Source organism: Lycium ferocissimum, chromosome 2, assembly GCF_029784015.1.
Source record: "Lycium ferocissimum isolate CSIRO_LF1 chromosome 2, AGI_CSIRO_Lferr_CH_V1, whole genome shotgun sequence".
NCBI lineage: Eukaryota > Viridiplantae > Streptophyta > Magnoliopsida > Solanales > Solanaceae > Lycium > Lycium ferocissimum.
The window spans coordinates 47438922-47462491 of record NC_081343.1 but is presented as its reverse complement, the minus strand read 5'-3'; the positions used below and the strand labels follow the sequence as shown (position 1 = coordinate 47462491).

The following is a 23570-nucleotide window of genomic DNA, read 5'->3' as shown; positions in this document are numbered from 1 at the left end:
GCTTACAGCAAAACAATGCCTCTAACATTGGATATATCTTCAGAATAGAAATAGCAAGAGCCATGCAGTTCAGAAAAAAAGGAAAAGAAGTTGACGAAGAATCTAAAAGACAACTAGACCTAGAGACATCGGCACACGGTAACTTAGAGAGAGCAAAGGACTTGTATGTTTGTGCACACTGGCGGATCCAAGATTTTTACTCAGGGGTCGAAAAAAACAACAAAAGCTAAATGTTAAGAATAATGTTGTCAGCCGCGGGGATCAAACCTAGGAAACTAGAGACAATTTTGAACACCCTGCACCACTAGAGCTTTAAGGGTGTTCAAAACTTAATATATGTCCACAAACACAGAAAATCTATCCTATATATACACTATAATTTTTTGCTGAGGGTGAACGCCCTGCCACCCACGTAGATCCGCCCCTGTTTGTGCAAACCATTGTATAGTTTTTGCCTGTGCTTTATTTTTTTCCGAGCAGTTATTGTTGAAGCTAGCTAATGAATGAAGTTAGCTAAGTGAGTGTGAATGAGAAATGGAGGAAAAAAGGAAATGGAGGGAAAATGAGATTTAGAGCAAAGTCCTTTTTGGAAAGAAGCTTTGTCCCACATAGGTGGTGGAAAGGAAAATAAGTGTGATTAAATAGAGAAGCACTTCTTTTAGCTCTTAAAGAGTTGAGAAGAGGGATTGCTCTTGCGCCGTCATTGTCGCTCGACTCGGCTCGGCTTCGGTCAATTGATTGATAATCTTCTTAATTAGACCAAATTTATTTTATTCATTTTTCCATTTCTAATATTTTTCCGCTAAAATTAATTTAGAAATTCATGGAATATTTTCCCAAAAGACAATTCTATTTTTTGAAAAGGCTTGGCCTTTCTGAGCAGACACCATACCTGTTCTAAATAGGTATTTTGCTGACTATAAATACAAAGGCAATGTCTCATTTTCTGCACAACAAAATTTCTGTATACCATCTGCATTCTGCATACTTTTACAAAATAAAACCGAGACAGTGACTTGTGTGATTCGTTGCCATCTTTGAGTTCGCATGAAATCATAGGCGTTTGAGGTACCGCTACTCCTTTGACAGACTTATCTGTTTTATCTTTGGAGGAAGTAATCCATATCGTCGGGACTTAAGGGGATTAAATTCCTTAAGGACACACAGTTAATTCTGTGGTCTCGGATATTATTTTGTCACTTTGTTTTCTTGGTTTTATTAAAATATTGTTGCATTGTTTGAACATTGTCTTACTAACGACGTTTATTATTTTGATCACAGTTTGAATAACAGTTATTACTGCAAACTAGAACAGTGGTTTGAGCTTATGCACCCTCAGCTTTGTAATTTCTGATTTATTGATATAAAGGTGACGATAATTTTTTAAAAAAAATTAAAAGTTGAATATAATGTTACCTTCATTTTCATTTGGTCAGCCTTGTGTATACTAAAAGTGTATACTTCGGCCAGGTTTGGTAAACTAGATGGCCGAAGGGTACGTTTCTGTAAGTTTCCCTAAAATTAACTTATGCAAAGAACATTCTTTTTTCATTTTTTTGGTTAATTGGTGTTTCAATTTGTGAATGCAATGAAGGTGTGATTGTTGATGGATTAAGTGTGGAGGAAGCTCATTTTAGAGGAAGGAAGCTTCAGGGAACTACTGTTGCAATTCCTCATGGATATTCTGGTAATTTCTCTTCTTTTTATTCTTCAAAAAATAACAATGCTGTTAGGACTGGCTTGCCTTTTTAAAATAAAAAACTGAGAGAAGAGTATGGTTAGAAAAGGCATAATACACCGATAGACATTTATACTTGGCCTTAACACTCTAACTTACAAAATGATCATCTAGACATCTCAACTCGTCTCCAATGTGTCAATTGAACACTCCAACTTTACAAAATGATCATCTAGACACCTCCAAAATTTATGTCCCACATCAACGTCGGGTGTCCACGAGATACAATGAGGACGAGTTTAGATGTATAGATGTGCATTCTCATAGTTGGAATGCTTAGATGTCTAGATGTGCATTCTCATAGTTGGATCTCAGTCTCAATACTTACTTCTTGGATAATAACCATCCATTACTATACTTTGTTGAATTGGCGCCAGTACAAATTTGCTTTAATCGCTCTGGTATTGGGGAAACACTGATATGTTGATATTATTGCTCATCCAGCATACTTGTTTAGGAGGCATAGTTACTGGATGGCTCTGAACCAATTGGTGTGAACTTTATGAGAATCACATGCCACAAGCTAGCTGTTGAGGTGGCAGAGCCTAATGCCATGTAATCACAGTGAAATCCTGTATAAATGGCATGCTATTGAATTCTCACACCTGCAACTAGAAGCATAATTGCTTGATTTTCTTTTCCTTTTATGGGGTAGTGGGGGTTGAGGGAGGGGCAAGGGGGAGAGGAATAACTAGAATGGTGAGCTATTTGCTTGTTTCATCTTTCGAGAGTTGATCCTAGCTAGTTTACATGGGTTGTAGTTTGGCTTCCAACTTCTGATGATTTAACAGAACTTATGGTTAAGCTTCTGGTTTCATTAGACACTTTGGTCAATCTTAGAACAGTTTTCTGGAAGGAAAATGTCCAGATGAACTTAAGATATATTCCTATGTTTGTTGAATGATTGTATTACAGGAAGGGGAGCCTTGGAGTAACTGGTAAAGTTACAATAGACCCTTCTGGTCTAGCCCTTCCCCAGACCCTGTGCATAGCGGGAGCTTAGTGCTATTTTCAGTGGTATCATTTCTTGAACTTCATAGAGTAAAACTACCAGCATCACTCATCTGCCATCTAAAGTCTTACTATTATTATAGTTTGTATTTATACTAGGACCTTAATCTTCTTAACATTGTGTTATTTGAAACCTCTCGACTTGCTTCTTCAGGGTTTGTCTTGGGAAAGAAAATGCCTGATGAGAAAAGAAAAAGGTCTTAGGAAGATTCAAGTTGCTGGGATATGAAGGCAAAGTTCCAAAACATAACATTGTGGAACCATGATCCTCTTCCCTCTGAAAATGATGCTTCCTTGCGTGCCTTCCAGCTATTTTCTGATGCAACAGCAGTATGTTTCTTCTTAATACTAATTACCAGGAGATTACCTTTCCTGCTTTATCTGTTTGATTATCTGTAAAGTTGCTAAGCAAGTGGTCATATCAAAGCTACTCCATAGACAACAGCAGTTTCTACTGAATATGGTACCTGCTTTGATACCTAAAATGTTCTTCGGATTGGGGCTTTGAGAAACATGCATCATCGAGTCAGCTAGTTTTGTGGTTAAAACATTGAGAGTATATTTTACTTCTCCAAAGTTTGACTATTTTTCTTAGGTAAAAATGAATAGGAGACTATCTTACTTGGTTCTGTGGGAAGGAGTATCAAATAAGCACCAGTAGTCTCAAATCTGGGACCAAATGTTGGGCTAATTTTGGTTCTCTTTTTAGCTGTCTTTCCTCTGATAAATGCTTATGAACACTAATGTAGGAAAATGAGTATATAGACGAAATCCATGTAGGAGCTGCAATTGAAATGGTCTGGATGCATTTGTATGGTCTCTTTATCATTGTTGCTTATTTTCGCTGCTTTGGGTACTTAGTGATGTTGTCTTTGCTGAGTCTTTGTTAAAGTTGCTTTTCATCAATGCAGCTGCACCAACCAGTCAGTGTTGAAGACCTGGAAGCTGCATCAATCGATCAAGAATTAGAGCTATGAATTGAACAATATTCTGAGATAACCTCCACAAGGAGCAGTACATTTCGAGTTCGCTTATGCTCTTTGCCAGTTTATGGAATGCATTCTTCATTATATATCTATACAATCAGGATTTATCATGCGTCTAATATGTACACGCGAGAACATATTAACACATGTATTTCTTATATCTCAAAAAATTTCGTTCGTTTCTGTAAGATTGTGCGCATTCTCGAGGTATAGTCCTAAATTGACATAATACATAAACAAACCCTTAAACTTGGCCTCAGCTAGCAAGTACGCCCTCCAACTTTGGGTGTGCGCAAGTAGGCACCTCAACTTGTATAAAATTGAACATGTAAACACAAATGCTGTCGTGGCACATAAATTTTGAAGGGCTACGTTAGTGCCAAGTCAATGCCACGTCAGCATTTGTGTTTACATGTTCAACTTTAGACATGTTGAGGTGCCTACTTGTGCACCTAAGTTGGAGGGCGTACTTGCCAGCTGAGGTCAAGTTTAAGGGACTATTTATGTATTTTGCCTCATAGATTTATACCCATTCTATGTGACATAGATTTATACCCATTCTATGTGACATCCTTGGGAGTAATGCATTTACTACATAGTCACACTGATGAGTGAAGACCGATAGCTAGTATGAGCTCTATCACATGTTGAATGTAAAGTTGACTATTTTTAGCGAAGAGTTCAAATTGATGATAATTCCTTCCTTTATTCGGACCTGTCAACTATTTTTCTTATATAGAAAAGTATAGTGGACTTAATGGTTCCAAAAAAATGAACAGTGTAAAACGCGAAAGATTCATGATTATTTAAGGAACACAAAGCAAAAGTCAGGATGTGTTTAAAAATCACCGTGTAATTATTAGGCTGTGTAATTATAAAGATATGTTTGTTTGCCGTAATATAATTACACTGTGATTCGCAACATCATGTTTGGCTGCACAAGTGTAATTATATAGTTAAATATTTAGATATTCTTGATTTCAAAGAAAAGTTAGTTATATATAATGAAATAAACTTTATTTCCGGATGAATAAGTAAATGAGTATTAATTTGTAACGACTATGGGTGTGTATAGGAAGGAAAATGTTTGGAAACTAAGTGTTTTTCTTACTTTTTTTTGTGGTGATCAGTAATTAAGTAAAAGATATTATCCAAAAGCATTTATATACAAAATATTCAAACCCTATAGAGGCAGGGGTGGTGAGAATGGGGGATATGGGGCATGGTGTGTTAGAGTGTACCAATGAGACAATTAATGTGGGATGTCATTTATGGAATGTGTTTTACCTACTCTTTTTTTTTTTTTTAATTCAAACTTTGTCTCCATTGATCATTGATGTGCAAAAAGTTACATTTGAGTAAGAGTTTGGCATCTCAAACTATACATGATCATTGAGGTGAGACTAGACTACCTTTATCCTAACCAAAAACTTCCAAACCAGTTCTTCTATGGAGGATCATAAACAAGGTTGTTGTCTTTAATAGCATTGATCCTAAAAGAAGGGGTACCCCATCTATCCATGTTGAGGAGCCCTTTGATTGAAGCTGGGATATCAGAGAAGAAGTTCAAGGCTTGGATTACACCACCTCCATGACTAAATGCAGCTAGTTTGTCTGCTAGTTTATTAGCTTCTCTATAGCAGTGTGTGATGATAAATTCATTCTCTTCAACTAGTTTCTGAATATCTTCTATGAGTTTTGCAATCTTCCAGGGGGGGTTTCCATTCTCTATTTATGCATCTTGTTACTAGTAGAGAATAAGTTTCTCCCCAAACTGTGTTAAAGCCATTTGTTGAGCACCATTTCAATCCATATAGCATTGCAGCAGCTTCGGCCATGCTGCTGGTTCCTTGGCTCAGTGGGATAGAATAGGAAAATAAAGTCTTTCCATTGGGGTCTCTGACTATTCCTCCACCTCCACAGATCCCATTTAAACAACTCCCATCACTATTGAGCTTGACACTGTTGAGTTGGGCCTGATCCATTTGACTTGTAAGGTTGATTTCTGATGGATATTGCTTCACAGGCTTGACAAATAGTGTTCCATGAGTTTCCAAATCTAGCATTTCCAAACTTGTTTTTAAGGACCTGCAAGATAGAAAAGAGAATATTAGCAATTGATCTGTAAAGTGAGTACCTTTCTGCTTCAAACTTGTTGCAACATCTCAATCTCCAAATTTCCCAACAAGTTAGAGCTGGAATGATCTTGATGATGAGGGCACAAAATGGATTTTTTGTTTTATGATTCCACCAGTTGAGGAGTGTAAATTTCAAATTTGTATTGTTAGTGCTGATGCCAAGAGGACCTGCAAAGTAAGCCCATAATCTATTAGCTAGTTCTCAATGACAAAATAAGTGATCTACTGATTCAATTTCAGTAGCCACTCTGTTAGTGTTACAACAGTAGCATTTTGGATCCATAGGGATTCCAAGTCTTGCAACACTTTGATCTGTTGAGAGTCTGTTGTGGACAACTCTCCAAGTGAGGAAAGACATCTTGAAAGGGATGTTGGTATGCCATAATCTACTGTAAAGCTGGTTGTGTGGTTTTTCCTGTCTAAGATTCTTCCAAGCTGAGCCAATGGAGAACTTTCCAGTGTGTGATATAGTCCAAATTGGTTTGTCATTATTGTCCGAGTTGATGGAAATGCTATTAGCCATGATGGTAATCTTCAGGTCCTCATGGATGTTGATGTTCAGGTTTTCCCAAATCCACACACCATTTTGAAGCACCTCATTGATCTTGATATCAAGATTGTTGATATGTTTTACCTACTTTCATAGAAAGTCATTTTCCTCTTTTTAAAGAAATAATTTAAATTTTTTTTTGACCAACCAAACATGAAAAAACTAAAAACATCCTTTAGAAAATGGTCTCCTCCATAGCAAACTGTTACACCCCACACTTTCAGAGCATGAGCATGCCACATACTTCACCGTAGTAATAGAGTATCGGAGATGTCTTATGAAGTTTTGGAAGGTACAAGACATGGGAAGTATGTAACAATGAAGTAAAGGATGAATTACGATCTTGTAAGTCGTAACCGGGAAGGACAATCTTAAAACACAAGAACATAACCATTATCAAGTATAATAAATGATAAATATCATGTAGGGGGAGTTGGGGACGATGCCAAGACCAAGCAAATCAACGAAAATAAGTTTGTCAAAAATTTGGAACAAGTTGGCAGAATTAAGGATAGAATTTTGGGTTAACTTTGGAGGGGTATATCTCCAGGTATATGGGGAGTTTTAAGGTGTTTCAAAAGCCTAAAATGAAGTTCGTCGAGTCTAGTTTCCAACGCAACAAATCTCTCATCGATACAATGTCGGAATAGAGAATTATGGACGTTACAAGTTAAGCGGGCAGAGCAGGGCGTCTTTGCTACAGTGGCGCTACAGTGCCATCGACTTGGACACCCTATATAAGGGTTAAAACCCCATTTTTTTCTCCATAATAATTTCCCAAATATTCCAGAAAATTCAGCAACATAAGAGAGCAAATATACATCACAAAAGTGAGGATTTTAAGTAATTTCAAGTGACGGAGTATTAATTGAGGTCCGGGTAACGTGTAGTCGCGATTATAGTTTTGTCCTGCGTTGGAATTGGCTTGGATTCAAAGTAAATATTGAAGATATTGCTGCTCTAGCAAGAATAAGGTATGAATCTCTCCTTATTAATATTAATTTCGGTTTATTTACGGAGATAAAGTTATTAAATAGTCGTATAACAAGTTGGATAGTTGAGAAACTTGGAAAACATCGTGTGGGATGTTTTATGGAGCCTATTGGTGTTGATAATGTTGTTGTGATGTTGGTATTGTTATTGGTCATTGGATTATGATTTCGGGCATGTACGAAACGGGGGAGATCTTTGCCCAATTTCGCGTATCCTAAATGGATTTAAATTGAAGGCTTAAGATAAGCATGTGACAATGAGCCTAACAATAGTATGAATGGTTTACATGTAGATTTACGAGCTTGGAAGGATAAACGTTGAATAGTTAAGGAGACCAAAAGGTATGTTAAGGCTATTCCTCTTTCTTTTAAAGGCATGATTCATTTCCTATGAACGCATACACGCCTTCCATAATACCTTATTTCTGAAAATACTAGCAGTTCATGATTCTCAAAATCCTTATGATGCTAAAGACGAATGTTTTCTATAAGGACCATGATGAGGATTATGATGATCCCATTTCTGGAGATTCCAAAGTTATGGTTTAATGTAATTATGAGATTACTGAGCTGGTTTCAAGATTTTGATTATGTTTGTTGATGTTGATCTCATCTTATGATTTTGCTCAAAAGGAATGATTCTTATTTTATGATTCCATATATGTTTCCATAACTCTCTTACTTCCAAAAGTTAGAAGTTCATGATTCTTAAAAAATTCTTATGATACTTAAGATGAGATGTTTTCAATGATGAACATGATGATGATGATCTTAATTCTAGAAATTCCAAAGCTTATGATTTTAATGCTATTATGAGATTATTGAGCTTATTTCATGATTTTCTCGATTTTATTCGTTGTTGTTGATCTCACCTTATAATAATTGTTCCTCCAAGGTGGGATAAACGATGATGATTGATCCATAATATAATCGGAGGCTACCGACCTTACGTCACTCCGATATAGTTATGGCTTTTGATTAGGCTCTCATGCATGCTTTATATATATGTATGTATTTTCTCACACCACACCGTGCTATAGTCGGCCGGGCATGGCACGTAGATGTGCACACCACTGCAGTGGGCATGTTACGATATCGCCCCGGACGCGGGAGGCCTGGAAGCGGGCTAATGATGATGACACCGAGCCTTAATGGTCGGGCATGATACTATATATATGACACCGAGCCTTAACGGCCGGGCATGATACTATATATATATATATGACACCGAGCCTTACGGCCAGGCATGGTACTATATATATGTATAAAAATGTTTTTTAAAAGGCTAAGCATGCATGACACCGCTTATGAGGCATCGATGTACAAAGTTATTCCCTCATATTCCATGTTTATTTTTCATATCCGTATTATGTTGTTATTCATGCCTTACATACTCAGTACATTATTGACCGACGTCCCTTCGTGGACGTCGCGCTCATGCCTCGCAAAGTTAGGGGAGACGGATCAGACCCGTAGGTGTTCTATCAGTGAATTCTCATGAGCACTCCACTTATTTCGGAGCTGCAGTCTATTTGGTATTGTCCTATGATCATTTGTATTCTATGTAGAGGCTCGTAGACGTGTGTGTACAGTTAAATATTTTATAGCTCCACCGGTTCATATTATTGTATAATATATCAATGGCCTTGTCGGCCTTATTTTGAGCTCTTGATACTTTACTGTTAGCCTTGCCGGCTTTATGATATACGTTATGTTGTGGCAACCCTGTCGGTCCGCATATGTACATATGTGCTGAATGATCGGATATTCCTATGTTGGGTCTTTTCTGCGTGCAGGTGTTCTTTGAGTTATGGTTTATAATGTTCAAAGTAACGGATAAGTCAGGTGGTTCCCGGCCTACGGGTCGGAGCCCGTCATACTTCTGGTAGGGGTGTGACACAAACACACCCTACCGTACATATAAAAGGTAATGAATAATATTTATTACTAGATACTCCCTCCGTTTCAATTTATGTGAACCTATTTTCTTATTAGTCCGTACAAAAAAGAATGACCTCTTTCTATATTTGGAAACAATTTACCTTTATAGAGATAATAGTCAAAATACCCCCCAACGTTTGACCAAAATCCCAACTACACACGTAACCTTTGCGGGGGTCCTATTACCCCCCTGAACAAATTTTTTCAGTATCAAAATGACCCTTTTTTGCTGATGTGGCAGTCCAATATGACAACTCCCAATTCGTTACAGGCGCTTGTATACACGCGCCTGGCCCACGTGCCACGTCATCATCGTCTTCATTAGGAGTTGGAAAAAAAAATCACACCAAATCAACTCAAAAAAAAAAAACTCTCAATTTTCCATACTCTATTTTTAGTAAGGATCCAAAACCATAACCAATTCTCCTCTTCATCTTCATCAACATTATCATCATCATCATCATCATCTTCATTAGAAGTTGAAAAAAAAAAATCACACCAACTTCTCAAATCTAATCCAAACAAATCCGAATATGAAAGGAAGCTTCCTAACACCTAATAGAACAAAGTTCATCCATTAATTTGATCAAACAATGAAGAATTTAAATAAACCCATTTTGGTGTTCTTCATAGCTTTCTCCAAATTCCTAGCAATGGAGTTTAATTTTCTCCCGATATCAACTCAAAGAATTAGTGCTTAAACAACTCCAACCAAGCAACAAGTAGCAACTCCAAACAAGCAACTTCCAAATGATTTTCTTTAACAACATTAGATTTTTCAACTTTTTTTTTTTCAGCATTTTTCCTTTTTTTTTTTCTTGATTTTTCATTTTTTTTTCCTTGATTTTCGTTTATGGTGGAAAGTTGTTCTTTAACAAGTTGTTGGGAATCATATGTGGATTTTCTTGATTATTTTTGTTTATAATGGATATTATTTTGACAAAAAAAATGGAGATGGATACCAAAACATCCAAATCTTCACTTGGCAACTTACACTTCAAACTCATAGACGATCTTTAATTTCCCTATGCAATCGGTAAGAAACCACGGGATTATTGTGGTACCGTTAGGTGGTGGTATGAAAGGAAAATGGGTTTTGTGTTTAGGGCTTGTTTGGCTGTGATTGAGAAAAAAATGAGAAGTTGAAGGCTAAAAAATGAGAAGTTGGGTGTAAAAATGGAGGGAATTTAAATATATCTATGTGGCATCATATGTGACGACTTAGTTGGAGTCCAAACACGTCGGATGCAGATTTTTGAAGGCCATCACTTACGCCACTGGGCGGTGTATTCACGTTCTCTGCCACATCAGCAAAAAAGGGGCATTTTAATACTGAAAAAATTTGTCCAGGGGGGTAATAGGACCAACAAAAAGGTTAGGTGTGTAGTTGGCATTTTGGTCAAACATTAGGGGGTATTTTGACTATTATCCCTACCTTTATACAATGATTTATAGCCACACAAAATATATGTGACTCATTTAACACCACAAGTTTAAAAGTCTTTTCTTCTTTCTTACAATCCGTGCCCAGTCAATTAGGTTCACATAAATTGAAATGGAAGGAGTATTTGAGATACATATTTTCTTTAAAACATATATAAGTAACTATAAATTAGTAACTGATACCATACAGTATTATTGGTATCTTACGACTCATGTGAAAAATTGTGAATATAATATGGAATTCATAATTTGCTATATCTTCTGCATAACAAAAAGAAACATACGAGTTTAGATTTTTTTTTTTTTTTTTTTATATTTATATTAATGAATAGAAAGCGAAACTTGTAAAATATGAAATAGTTTTTAACAAATGTTACTTTTGTGTTTAAAATGTGAGAGAAAGAGTGTAAAAATAATATAAAAATTTGAAAAGAAAACTAAAAGAGAATTTGAAAACATATCTTGTTATTATACCCTATAAATTACTATCAACTCTCATCACCTACTTGAGAATTGAAGAGTGCAATTATTGCTCAAATTCAATTCTATTGCTTTCTGAACACGTTTTTAGGACTCATTTGGTTTGCTTTTAATGAAGGTTTCAATATTATTAATCATTAAGTGAGTCTATAAAAATGTAGTGACCGTTTTTTATGTGACCTTGGAACCTCATGGTGAATTCTGAATTCACTAAACCACTAGATCGACATTTTCTCTTGTGTTTAAGGTATTCAAAATCTATATATGTACATAAAAACTAAAAAATAAAAACTTTATATATACGATATAATTTTTTGCCGAGGGTGTTCGGGTGAACACCCTCCCGGACCCTAGATCCTCTCTTGTCCTCCGTCACAATCACCACATGACCTCGATTTTACCACCATCAGCCACCATCATTTACAATCACCACCACCAATCACCATTACAACTATCAATCACTACATACTGAGCAATAACCACCATCAACCACCATTATATATTGCCAATTACCATCATCATTCACAACTACCATTAGATATCACTATCGTCCACCACAATTATTAGCTTCTACCACCAACAACCACGATCAACAACCACTATTAATCATTATGATAGCAACCATCACCATTATTTACTACTTATAACCATCACCATCCACCAACACAATCCTCAATCGGCATCCACGACCACCACCAACTGCCATATAATTTTTTAAAAATTATATAAATTAGGTTAGATTAATTTAGTATTTTATTTATTAATTTCTAGATAAAGAAAAGTTTTATATATTCAGATATTGTTGAGACAACAAAGAGTCTTAATTATTTAGTATTCATATATTAATACATCTTAGCATTCAGTTATGTATTCAAATTCAGACATTTAAATCTTATTGCACATCTTACTATTCAAATATATATTCAGCTATTCAAACATCTATATCTTAATGCGTGTCTTAATATTTAGATGTGCATTCAGATTTAACCGTCTTAATCTTAGTAAAAACAAATTAGGCCTTGATAAACTTCCTAATCAGTAAGAGAGAAGTTTGTCCGATCATTTCAAAACGAAATGCAAGAATTTAGCCAGAAAGCAGTATTTCACTGCACAAGCTGGAATAGCTCAGTTGGTTAGAGCGTGTGGCTGTTAACCACAAGGTCGGAGGTTCGACCCCTCCTTCTAGCGTATCAAATGCTCCCTTTTTTGCGGTCAATTCTTTGTTTTTAGTTACTTTTGCTTTCATCTACGTACTAATACGTAAGGGAGACTTTGGGGAGCTTCCCGTAGTCCTCCTTGCCGACTTGGGGGTATATATGGTATTAAACGTTTTCCTGCTTTAATATTGTTGTATTTCAGCGTGTTGTTAGTGTACGCTTACACTTTTGGACGAAAAGATCAGGATTAGTTTGCTCAAATTACAATTTTCTGAAAGCTGGATCCCGCTTCAATCTTCATTTCACACCATATTGAGCATCTTGCCGCCGTTTCAGAGATGATTATATAATTTTATATTTCTGGGCCCACTTCCTACTTTTATGTCATAGCAATCTCTTTCTCATTTCTTGTTATTCCATATCCCTACTTTTCAGTTCTCTTAAATTAATTTAATATATTTCAACCTGCAGATAATTATTCTATTTTATTTCTACACTTACTTACTCTTTTAGTAACTTACAAGTTTCTACTCGGCCCTCTACCCATTTAATTTCATTAATAATACCCAACCATATCAGATATATAATAATTTCATATTCCCTTTCTTCTGTTTAACTTTCTTTTGAATTTCAATATTGTATAATATTTTGCATTGTGGGACTTTATTTTCCTTAATAACTGTTGGACTTATTATGGTTGATGTTACATCTGAGATAAAAATGTAATCATAATAGGTACTTATGGTTAGTATAGAGTAAAATAGTAGTAGTAATTTAACGAAATTTAGGTAATATCAATTAGGGTTCTAAATCTACTTCAATCCCAAATACTTGAATTACTGAAATAGTTATAAGAATTTTCACTGAATATGTGTTTTTTCTTTTTAGGGAGGTTTATTGGTCGAGGAAGTACATAATTTTAAAAAGGGAATAAAACAAAGAAAATGTCAAAGAAAAGAGAAAGAGAGCTGAAACGGACTAGCTTCACTAAACTGAGAATGACAACCCATAGTGATTCAAACCAATTAACTAACTCATTATAGGTAGTACAATTAGATTTCTTAGTTAAGAATAAGCTAGGGTTGCAATTGTCTCTTCAAATAAATGATCAGTCTAACTTAATGGAGCCACTAATTTGATGCTCTTTTTGTCTCAAATTATTTGTCGCATTTATATTTTTACACGATCTTTAAAAAGATATTAATTAAGAGGGATTTCGACCATTTTACCATAATTTATGTCTTAACATATAATATCTCTTTCTTTGAATATTTACTCTATTTTTGTGTCATCTCTCCATAATTGAGATTTTGTAGTCTTCAAAAATAATTGCTGCTAAGGGTAAAATAGGAAAGGAAGAATTAATTATCTTGAACTTCTAAAACGACAAATAATTTGAGACAACTGTTAGAAATCACGACAAATAAGAGTTGTTCAAACGTATTTACCAGAAAGGGCTTAAATTAAGGAAAATTCACGAAAAAGTAAGAGAAGGAGTGTGCTATAAAGGGATGAAGTTGGGACAAAACTTGGCCAGAGATTCAAAACATAGCTATTTATTTCTTGCTTATTTAATGAAACTTCCATTTAAATTCATTTAAATTGCACCTTTCATCGTAATAGTTGGGAGTTGGGACCGGCAAAGTTATGATACATTTTCTTTTTATTAGTAGTTTAGGTGATTTCAAAATATCGTTAGATCATTTAGAGATGAGATCAATATAATAGTTCCTTTATAGTAAAAAAGTTGCATTGATCTCACATTAAATATAGGATTATTCTATTCCATACTAGTATATAAAGATATATGCCGGAAATATTAAAAGGAACTCCACACTCTCTTTTTCGTTATTAAATGCAACATTTAATAAGAGGAATTTTGACCCTTTAATTTGGTCGCACTTAGGCCCTTCGCTTATTATGCTTTCTGTCGGCTTAGGCATAAATTGATTATTTGCCTCCTTATCACCGAATATTAAGTTATTATTATTGTTATTATTATTATTATTTAAAAAAAAAAAATCAAGTGGTCAAATATTCTATGTGGAAGGTTGCATAGTAAACTTAAATAGAGCAAATTAAAGAGTGAATTTGAAAAATCATTAATTCCTCCGTTTCATATTAGTTGTCATATTTCGTTTTTCAAGAGTCCATTTAATTAAACTAATTCTGAATTAAATTGAATTAGATTAGTTCAATATTTTAAAATTACAATTTAGATATTAAAAAACTATACAAAAAGTACTATTTATAATATTAAGAACGGTCACTTAGACTACAACTTGAGGAAAGTGAAACATGAAGAATATTGTGGGACGGAGGCCGGAGGGAATATAAGATTAAGAAAAGTCAATTAGAATACAACTTGCAACTTTTTTCTAGAACTTTAGAAAGTTATGACTTCGCTTGAGATAATTTGGGCTGACTAGGATCAGGTGATAGTTTTGAATTAAAAAAGGCAATGAGAAAAGGTCTAAAAGTTAACTTATAAGTAATGGAAAGCTGTTTCCAGGCCAATACTTGCCGTGTGAGAATATAATACCGTGTGAGAAAGCTGTTTCTACGTTGGCTGGTGGTATTCTTAGCTAATGACTTGATTCGCTTTACCTCCTTTCGGCTAGTGCATGCATGCAGCTGGAAGGTGCATAAAATTTCATGTCTATATATATATATATATATATCTGATTATTGTAGGCCAAATTATTCTAAGGCACTCAAATCTCCACATTCTTTGTAATTTTGTGAGTTCAACTTATATAGCAAATGGCTTCAAAATGTCACTATCAAGGCAATCACACATTCTGTAAAACAGAAAAGGTGCAGGAAATTTCATGCATTTCTTCCAATATTGCAATTCTTGTTTCTCCCATTACTTTGCTTCTTGGATTATGCTTAGTTTATGTTTTTTTGCGAAGATCTTTGACAAATAATAAATATTTTTTTTTGTTGCTTGCAGGGTTATATAGTATATCCCAAAGCTCTTAATATTGTTTGGGGAAACGATGAGCGCTTTTGGAGGTTACCCAAATACGAGTAAGATTGGGCATATCAAATCTAATTAAGTTTATCATATTAAACGTGTTACTACTACGTATTTAATTTGTTGTTTGAGCTAACATTGTTATTAAATATATTTGTATTACAGAAATGATGGTGCAGAACTTATACAAGTAAATTGGCTGGAGGTAACTGGTTGCATTGACAATATTGTACAAAAGAAAACATATGACATTGGATTTACAGTGTCATTGATGACTGATGCGTTCGGTTGGAATGATTCACCAGTTTATATTATGGCTAAATGGGGAGATAACACTCAATGGAGAAAGGTAAATTTGACAACTGAGAAGGACCAAAAGATGATACGAAAAACTATTACAATAACAAAAGGGAAGGGGAATGCCGATGATAAGCTTTGTTTTGGGTTGTATGAAGTTTGGAACAAAAAGTGGAAAGGAGGTCTCAAAATTCATTGTGTAAACTTGACAGAGAGAAGCTAATTTAGCTGATGGAGTGAAATAAGAGAGGAAGCTGAAGTTAAAAGTCACATTTTTGTTCCATGTATTTTGTTAGAGTGTGTTTTCTTACATATATTTAATTTGTTAGTTGTGTTTGTATTGCTTGCATCATGAATGAAACTATGGTTCACAATCATATGATCTCTTACACTCATATATTGAACTTCATGATAACTAAAAGTAGAAGCATTAAGCTTACAACAAAACAATGCCTCTAACATTGAATATATCTTCAGAATAGAAATAGCAAGAGCCACATGCAGTTCAGAGAAAAGGAAAAGTAGTTGACGAAGAATCTAAAAGACAACGAGACCTAGAGACATCTGCACACGGTAACTTAGAGAGAGCAAAGGACTTGTATGTTTGTGCAAAACATTGTATAGCTTTTGCCTGTGCTTTATTTTTTGCGAGCAGTTATTGTTGAAGCTAGCTAACGAATGAAGTTAGCTAAGGGGGTGTGAATGAGAAACGGAGGAAAAAGGGAAATGGAGGGAAAATGAGATTTAAAGTAGTCCTTTTTGGAAAGGAGCTTTCTCCCACATAGGTGGTGGAAAGGAAAATAAGCGTGCTTAAATAGAGAAACACTTCTTTAGCTCTTAAAGAGTTGAGAAGAGGGATTGTCCTCGCACTGTCATTGTCGCTCGACTTGGCTCGGCTTCGGTCAATTAATTGATAATCTTTTTAGACCAAATTTATTTTATTCATTTTTCCATTTCTAGTATTTTTCCGCTAAAATTAATTTAGAAATTCGTGGAATATTTTCCCAATAGACATTTCTATTTTCTGAAAAGGCATGGGCTTTCCGAACAGACAGCATACCTGTTTAGAACAGGTATTTCGTTGGCTATAAATACAGAGGCAATGCCTATCTGCACAACAAAATTTTTGCATACCATTTGCATTCTGCAGACTTTTACAAAATAAAAACCGAGTCAGTGACTTGTGCGATTTGTTGCCATCTTTGAGTTCGCGTGAAGTCATAGATATTCGAGATACTGCTACTCCTTTGACAGGTTTATCCGTTTTATCTTTAGAGGAAGTAATCTATATTCTCGGGACTTAAGGGGATTAAATTCCTTAAGGACACACAGTGAATTCTGTGGTCTCGGATATTATTCTGTCATTTTATTTTCTTGGTTTTATTAAAATACTGTTGCGTTGTTTGAACATTGTTTTACTAATGACGTTTATTGTTTTGATCATAGTTTTTTTTTTTTTTTTTTTTAAAAAGGTTGTATATTGTTATTGAAATCGAGGGGGGGGGGGAGAATAGACCTTACCCCTAATATACATACTCCTCGTGATTGCGAGAAACCAACACAAAAAAGGAATGCAACTTACAGTACGCATTCTCAAAGATTAACAAAACCTATGCATCTAGCTAACAAAAAAATGGCTTTGTCATATCTAAGTCTAATACTAGGGACTTGACTTTTATCAAGAATGTATGGACCAACAGCCCCGCTAGGTAGATGCCTCACGTCATGGATGATAAGAGGATCTTCTAGACTCGTAGCCAGCTTAGCGAGATAATCAGCAACTCTATTGGGATAATCAGCAACTCTATTGGCTTCCCTATAGCAATGATTGAAAGTCACCTCTTTGTTGATAATCAAAGCCAAGGTATCATCAATAATCTGTTTGACTTCAAGTTGTTGGTTTGCTCCATTTGAACGGTTGTCACCGGCATTGAATCCGAGTTCAATATGCGGTGTCTGCTTTCCGTTCTCCTTGATCCATTGTGCGAGTGCTTAGCGACCATGGCTTCCGCAATATTATGGGTTGTTGCATTGTACTGGGCGATAATGCGTAAATCATATTGCAATTCTCGTCCCTTGCCACCTCTCCAATGCCAGCTCTTCCAGATTGCTCCATATAACTCCTATCTGTGTTTACTTTAATCCTCCCATGTTGAGGCAGTGTCCATTTAACGATTTTGTTGATGGTCCTCGGCCTGAGTTTTTCTAACATAGAACAGATTTGTGGCCATTGCATACCTATCTTATGGCAAGGGAAGGCATTATCCAATGCAACTTTCAAGTTCCAAATGATTTGATGTTCTATCCTTCTAGTGTACATTTTGGTTTGTTCCCCATATCTGCATCTACACCTTTCCTTCCATATTTCCCAACAGATCAAGATTGGAAGCACTTGAATAACCATTCTATGCATGACGTTTTTTGTCTGAGTATGTGCCTACTCTTGCAGCCAGATTTTTCCATGTTTCCTTTGGTATATGATGCCCAATGGTTGTCCGAAAAACTTCCATAGCCTCTGAGTAGTTTCTCCTTCAAAAAAGAAATGTTGGCTTGTTTCCAACAACGGATTAGCCATAAAAGATAAACAGTCGTAGGCATATCTTCCACAAACACGCAAACATTATTATTAGCAAAGGGCAATCTATTCATAAACAATCTCCGGAAAAAAGAAATGAAATTTTAAAAGGAACGTTTTTATGCCAAACAACTGCGATCCGAAGGATGGGTTTGATGATGCTACCTAATCTCTTTCCAAGCTTCCTTGTTTGAGAAAACTCCATCTGAGGCCTTTTTCCATATAAGATAGTCACTAGCATTAATGTCTCCATTGCTGATTCTGAACAACTTGGCAAATCCAATTAGGGAGAATAACACTTAGTCTATCCATGTCCCAGTTTCGATCAACCATAAAATCCTTGACTTTCAAGTTTGCAGAGTGGACATATTCGGGGCAATCTTTATGCAGTTCCCAAGCTCGTCGGTTATCCCACCAAAAGCTACTATTCCCACCTTGAATTTTCCATATCATGTTAGGCTCGGCTTTGACTCTAATCCTAGTCGAGTTTTCCAAGAGTGAGAGTTTCCGGGTGCCCAACATTTCTTGTGGGATGAGCTCTAATACAATATTTGGCTTTGGTGAACTTAGCCCAAAGAGACTCTTGAGTCCTAAATCTCCACCATTTCTTCACATTTAGACTCTCGCAAATGTCTCTCATTTTCCTAACTCCTATCCCCTCCTTCCTCTTTGGGCAGGCAAAGATTGTCCCAAGAACTCCAATGATAGTTGTTTTTCCCATTGCAGGATCCCGTAAAAATCTCACAAACAACTTTTCCATTTGATTTATAATACCTTTCGGGGAGTTAGAGCGATAAGGTATAGGCGGCAAGGATTGGAGAACATTCTTGATGAGAACAATTCCCCCACCCCCCCAAAGGATAGCAAGTTACTTTGCCACCCATTGAGTCTTTTAATGATCTTGGAGAGTAGCTTTTCAAAGTATTCTCCTTTTTTCCTCCCCAGATAGATCGGACACCCTAGATAGTCGAAGGGGAACTGCTTATCTAAGAATCCCATGGTGTCACACCCCAACTTTTGATAGGGCATGATGGGCACCCGACCCTTGCTTAGGGCTGAGCAAACCCGCCGGTTCTCATTATACTCATAATCTTACTGGACTCTTAAATCATGAAATGAATGCATAATGAAAGCTTTTCAAAATATGTTTTTCGTCTTTCTCAAATCAAGTAAAATCTGTAGTCATATGAAATTTGTAACATAATGCATAATGATACATCGGCTTACGTACGCTTACAAGACCGACATGTTATATACGTGACTGTCTCCGCAAAGTCTCTAACATAAATCAAGATACCATAACATAGATACTCGACTCGGCAACACTCAGGAAGGAAATGGAGCTGCCAATCCAAACTGGAACATCTTCTACTAATATCCTCTACTCATCTGTATACACCTGCGTGGCATGAAACGTAGCGTCCACAAGAAGGGACGTCAGTACGAATAATGTACTGAGTATGTAAGGCATGAATAACAACATAATATAGATATGGAAGGTAACATGGAATAAGAGAGATAACCTGTACATCTGGATGCCTCATAAGGCGGATGTCATGCATGCTCAGCTTTTAAAAAAAAAATATTCTTACATACATATATATAATATCATCATCATAACGTACCCGACCTTTTTAGGACTCGGTGTGTAACGTACCGCCACTTTCGGGACTCGGTGTGTAACGTACCCGGCCCTTTCGGGACTCGGTGTGTAATACCAACTGATCAATGGTTGCATAATAGGTGATGTACCCGGCCGACTATAGCGCGACTTGGTGTGAGAAAATACATACATATATATAAAGCATGCATGAGAGCCAAATAAAAGCTATAAATACATCGGAGTGACGTAAGGTCGGTAACCTCCGATTTTCATTATGGAATTATCATCATCGCTATATCTCACCTTGAGGGAACAATTATTATAAGGTGAGATCAACAACAATGAATAAAATCGAGAAAATCATGAAATAATCTCAATAATCTCATAATAGTATTAACATCATAAGCTTTGGAATTTCTAGAATTAAAATCATCATCATCATGATCATCATAGAAACATTCTCATTTTTAACATCGTCATTCATATTGTAAAAACATGTCCATTGTTGTTGTCATAAAAGCTTATAGAATCATAACTCTTTGACTCAAAAAATAGGGACGTTTTGGAAAATATTTATGGATTATCAAGAAATAAGTCATGCCTTTGAATCATGAACTCTATGAATCATGAATTTCTAGCTTTTGAGAATAAGAATATTCTTGGAAAACATTTATGGATTCACATAAAGGGATCATGGGACATTTGGAAAACACTTATTGGATTCATAAGATAGGAATCATGCCTTTAGAAGAAAGCGACTAGCCTTAACATACCTGTTCAACCTCCAGTTATCCACACTTATTCGTCCGAATTCGTGAGTCTACATTTAAGAGGATTCACACTATCATTAGACTCATCATAGTATACTTATACTAAACTTTCAAGTCAAACTACTCTATACTCTAAAAATCGGGCAAAGATCTCCCTATTTATATGCCTAGCCGAATTCTCAATACCAACAATCAACAACCAATAACAACAACGAAACAACAACAATCTCATTACTACCAAAATATTTCATCAAATACACCATATGATATTTTCTCCAACTCCTCCACAAACGAATTCGCTACATAATTATTCCATAAATTTATCTCCGTAAATAAGCCTTAAATGATACCAAAAAGAGAAAGATTCATACCTTACTTCCGCTAATACCGTGATATCTCCAATACTTGCCTTACTCCCAAGCCACAAATTCACCGCAACACAATATTATAATCGTAACTATACGCCGCTCGGAACCCGAATCCGGAGATTTTTACTTAACTCGCGTTGAAATTTAATGGAGGGAAGGTTGGAGAACTTTCTAGAATTGTTGGGAAATATTTTTTGGGCTGGTTTCTTGGCTGAAAATGAGGGGTTAAACCCCTTTATATAGTTGGTTAAAAGTGTTGTAGCGATCTTGTTCTCACCGAATTCTTTGTTATTCGTTCATCCGCGGAAATTATTTCGAGACCTAAAACTTTTATACACCGATCTCTTTATTTGCATACTTGGATATGTCCAAAACTCCTTACCGTATAAGTTATTCAACATCCCAAACTCAGCGAAACTTTTTTTTTTTTTTTTTCCGATTCGTTTAGCCTCCAACCTTCGCGGCACTTACTTATCACTTGTTGAACATAACATAAACACTTATAACTTCAAACATAATTCTGTCCTTTGAGCTTATGTGACTAACCTATGATGCAACTCAACGCACGAGAATACGGGATGTAACACATGGCCTCTCTGATCTTGTTGATCCTAAAGGGGCCGGTTCCTGGAGCAGTTAAGAAGAAGCATTTGTTGTTGTTCATTTACTGCCCCGAATTCCTCTCATACCAATGAATTTGCTTCATAACCATCTTTAAAGACTTGGTGTTGCCAGGAAAAAAATCACTAAGTCATCCGCATAAGAAAGATGGTTAATTAAAGGACCTGTCTTTGACATAGAGAAAGGAATAAAATGATCATTGGAATTTAACTCATTAAGCAATCTAGCTAAAACTTCTGCTCCTATAATGAAAAGAGAAGGTGATAGAGGGTCTCCCTGTTTAAGGCCTTGACTTGAAGAGAAGAAGCCATTCCTGGTGCCGTTGATACTAATGAAATACCATACATTTGATATTGCTCTCATCAGCATATTGGTAGCATCTTCAGAAAACCCAAACTTTTGTAGCACGGTAATCAAAAAGGGCTATGACATCCTGTCGTAAGCTTTATCCATATCCAGCTTGATCACCACATTGCCTCCCTTGTTAGTACATTTAATATCCTGTACAATCTCTTGGGCTAGCTGAATATTCTCGGTAATAAGCCTTCCTTTGAGAAATCCACTTTGATTATCAGAGATCATTGTGGGAAGCAAAGGATTGAGCCTTCTAGAAATGATTTGGTAACTATTTTGCTAGAAAAATTGCTGGGGGTGATAGGCACGACCTCGAAGAAATCGAGGGGGTATTCTACCTTAGGGATTAATACTAGAAGAGTATGTGCAAAGAATTTTGTCAGTTTTCCTCCAGAAAAGAAAAACTGAACAAATTCTATCACATATATTGATTAATTCCCAGCAACTATGATAAAACTTACCTGAATACCCATCTGTCCTTGCGGCACTATCAGCACTCATGTTGAATACGACATCTTTGATCTCATCTTCTTGAGGACAACTTAGCATATAGTTGTTATCCTCAGAGTTGATACATCTAGGAATGCAATTAAGAATGTTAGGATCTACACTGTTGGGATGGAGGTTGAACAAATCGTCAAAATTCTTAATGGCCACTTTTGCCATTTTTTCATCTCCAGATACCCATCTTCGTCTATTGTTCTTGATTCTTTCTAGCTTGAGTTTCCTTCTCCTGTCCCTGATAACCGCATGAAAATATTTGGTATTGCTATCCCCTTCTTCAAACCATCTAACCTGGGATTTTTGTTTAAGAATACCATCTCGTTTGTTTAACCGGGATATATACTCGGCGTGACCTATTAACCTCTTCTATACTATTTTCGATCCTGGCTCTCCATGTCTAAATCCTGTGATTTGCATTTTATTTTCCCGTACTTTGGCATTTTCATGAACATCACCAATCTTATTTCTTGACCAAGTAGCAAGTCTTCTCCCCAATTTTTTTAGCTTTTGTTGAAATCTCCACATTGGGTTGCCATCTATGAGCAGATTCCAGTCACTTTGAACAACATCCAAGAAATCTTCTTGACAGGTCCAAAATTCTAGAAACTTGAAATACTTGATCCCCCCTACCTAATCATTCTTGCATCTAAGAAATAGAGGTCTATGGTTAGAGCCAACTCTCGATAAGTGTTTCACAGTCTTAGAACTATATTTTTGTGCCCAATGATCATTTATGAAAACTCTGTCAAGCCTTTTCCAAATCCTTAAGCTTGGCCTCCAATTATTGCACCAGGTATAATTGGATCCTGAGTAACCAACATCCACCATACCACAATAGTCCATACATTCAGAGAAATCATAGCTTTCGGATTCTTGCCGGGCAACCTCCGATTTTCTCCTCGGATAAAGGATTACATTAAAATCCCCTCCAATACACCATGGGAGCTTAATATCCTGTTAAGAATATTCGAGGCTACTCAAAGCTCCATTCTTTCACCAGCGTGCATTTAGCATAAACGGCAGAACATACATTTCGACATTTTTTTTTTTTTGGATTTTGAG

The 23570-nt window shown here is 36.0% G+C and overlaps 3 protein-coding genes and 1 non-coding gene across 4 annotated transcripts; 3 read left to right on the top strand and 1 right to left on the bottom strand.

Annotated features, from left to right (window-relative positions):
• Positions 1-62: 62 nt before the first annotated feature.
• Positions 63-3726, top strand: LOC132047664 (uncharacterized). Its single transcript, XM_059438677.1, has 5 exons — positions 63-138; positions 1595-1687; positions 3151-3212; positions 3499-3546; positions 3661-3726. The coding sequence occupies exons 1-5, from the start codon at positions 63-65 to the stop codon at positions 3724-3726; spliced, it is 345 nt and encodes a 114-aa protein (XP_059294660.1).
• A 1276-nt stretch (positions 3727-5002) lies between these two features.
• On the bottom strand, positions 5003-6583 carry LOC132048131 (uncharacterized). The gene is made up of 2 exons (XM_059439053.1): positions 6138-6583; positions 5003-6041 (listed from the first exon to the last, which is right to left on the bottom strand). Exons 1-2 carry the CDS (start codon positions 6394-6396, stop codon positions 5683-5685), a joined length of 618 nt encoding a protein of 205 aa, XP_059295036.1. The 5' UTR covers positions 6397-6583; the 3' UTR covers positions 5003-5682.
• A 5810-nt stretch (positions 6584-12393) lies between these two features.
• Positions 12394-12467, top strand: TRNAN-GUU (transfer RNA asparagine (anticodon GUU)). The gene has a single exon. It is a non-coding gene; the product is annotated as a tRNA-Asn (tRNA).
• Positions 12468-15098: 2631 nt separating this feature from the next.
• On the top strand, positions 15099-16090 carry LOC132041112 (protein PHLOEM PROTEIN 2-LIKE A9-like). The gene is made up of 3 exons (XM_059431908.1): positions 15099-15253; positions 15393-15469; positions 15582-16090. The coding sequence occupies exons 1-3, from the start codon at positions 15200-15202 to the stop codon at positions 15934-15936; spliced, it is 486 nt and encodes a 161-aa protein (XP_059287891.1). The 5' UTR covers positions 15099-15199; the 3' UTR covers positions 15937-16090.
• Positions 16091-23570: the final 7480 nt, after the last annotated feature.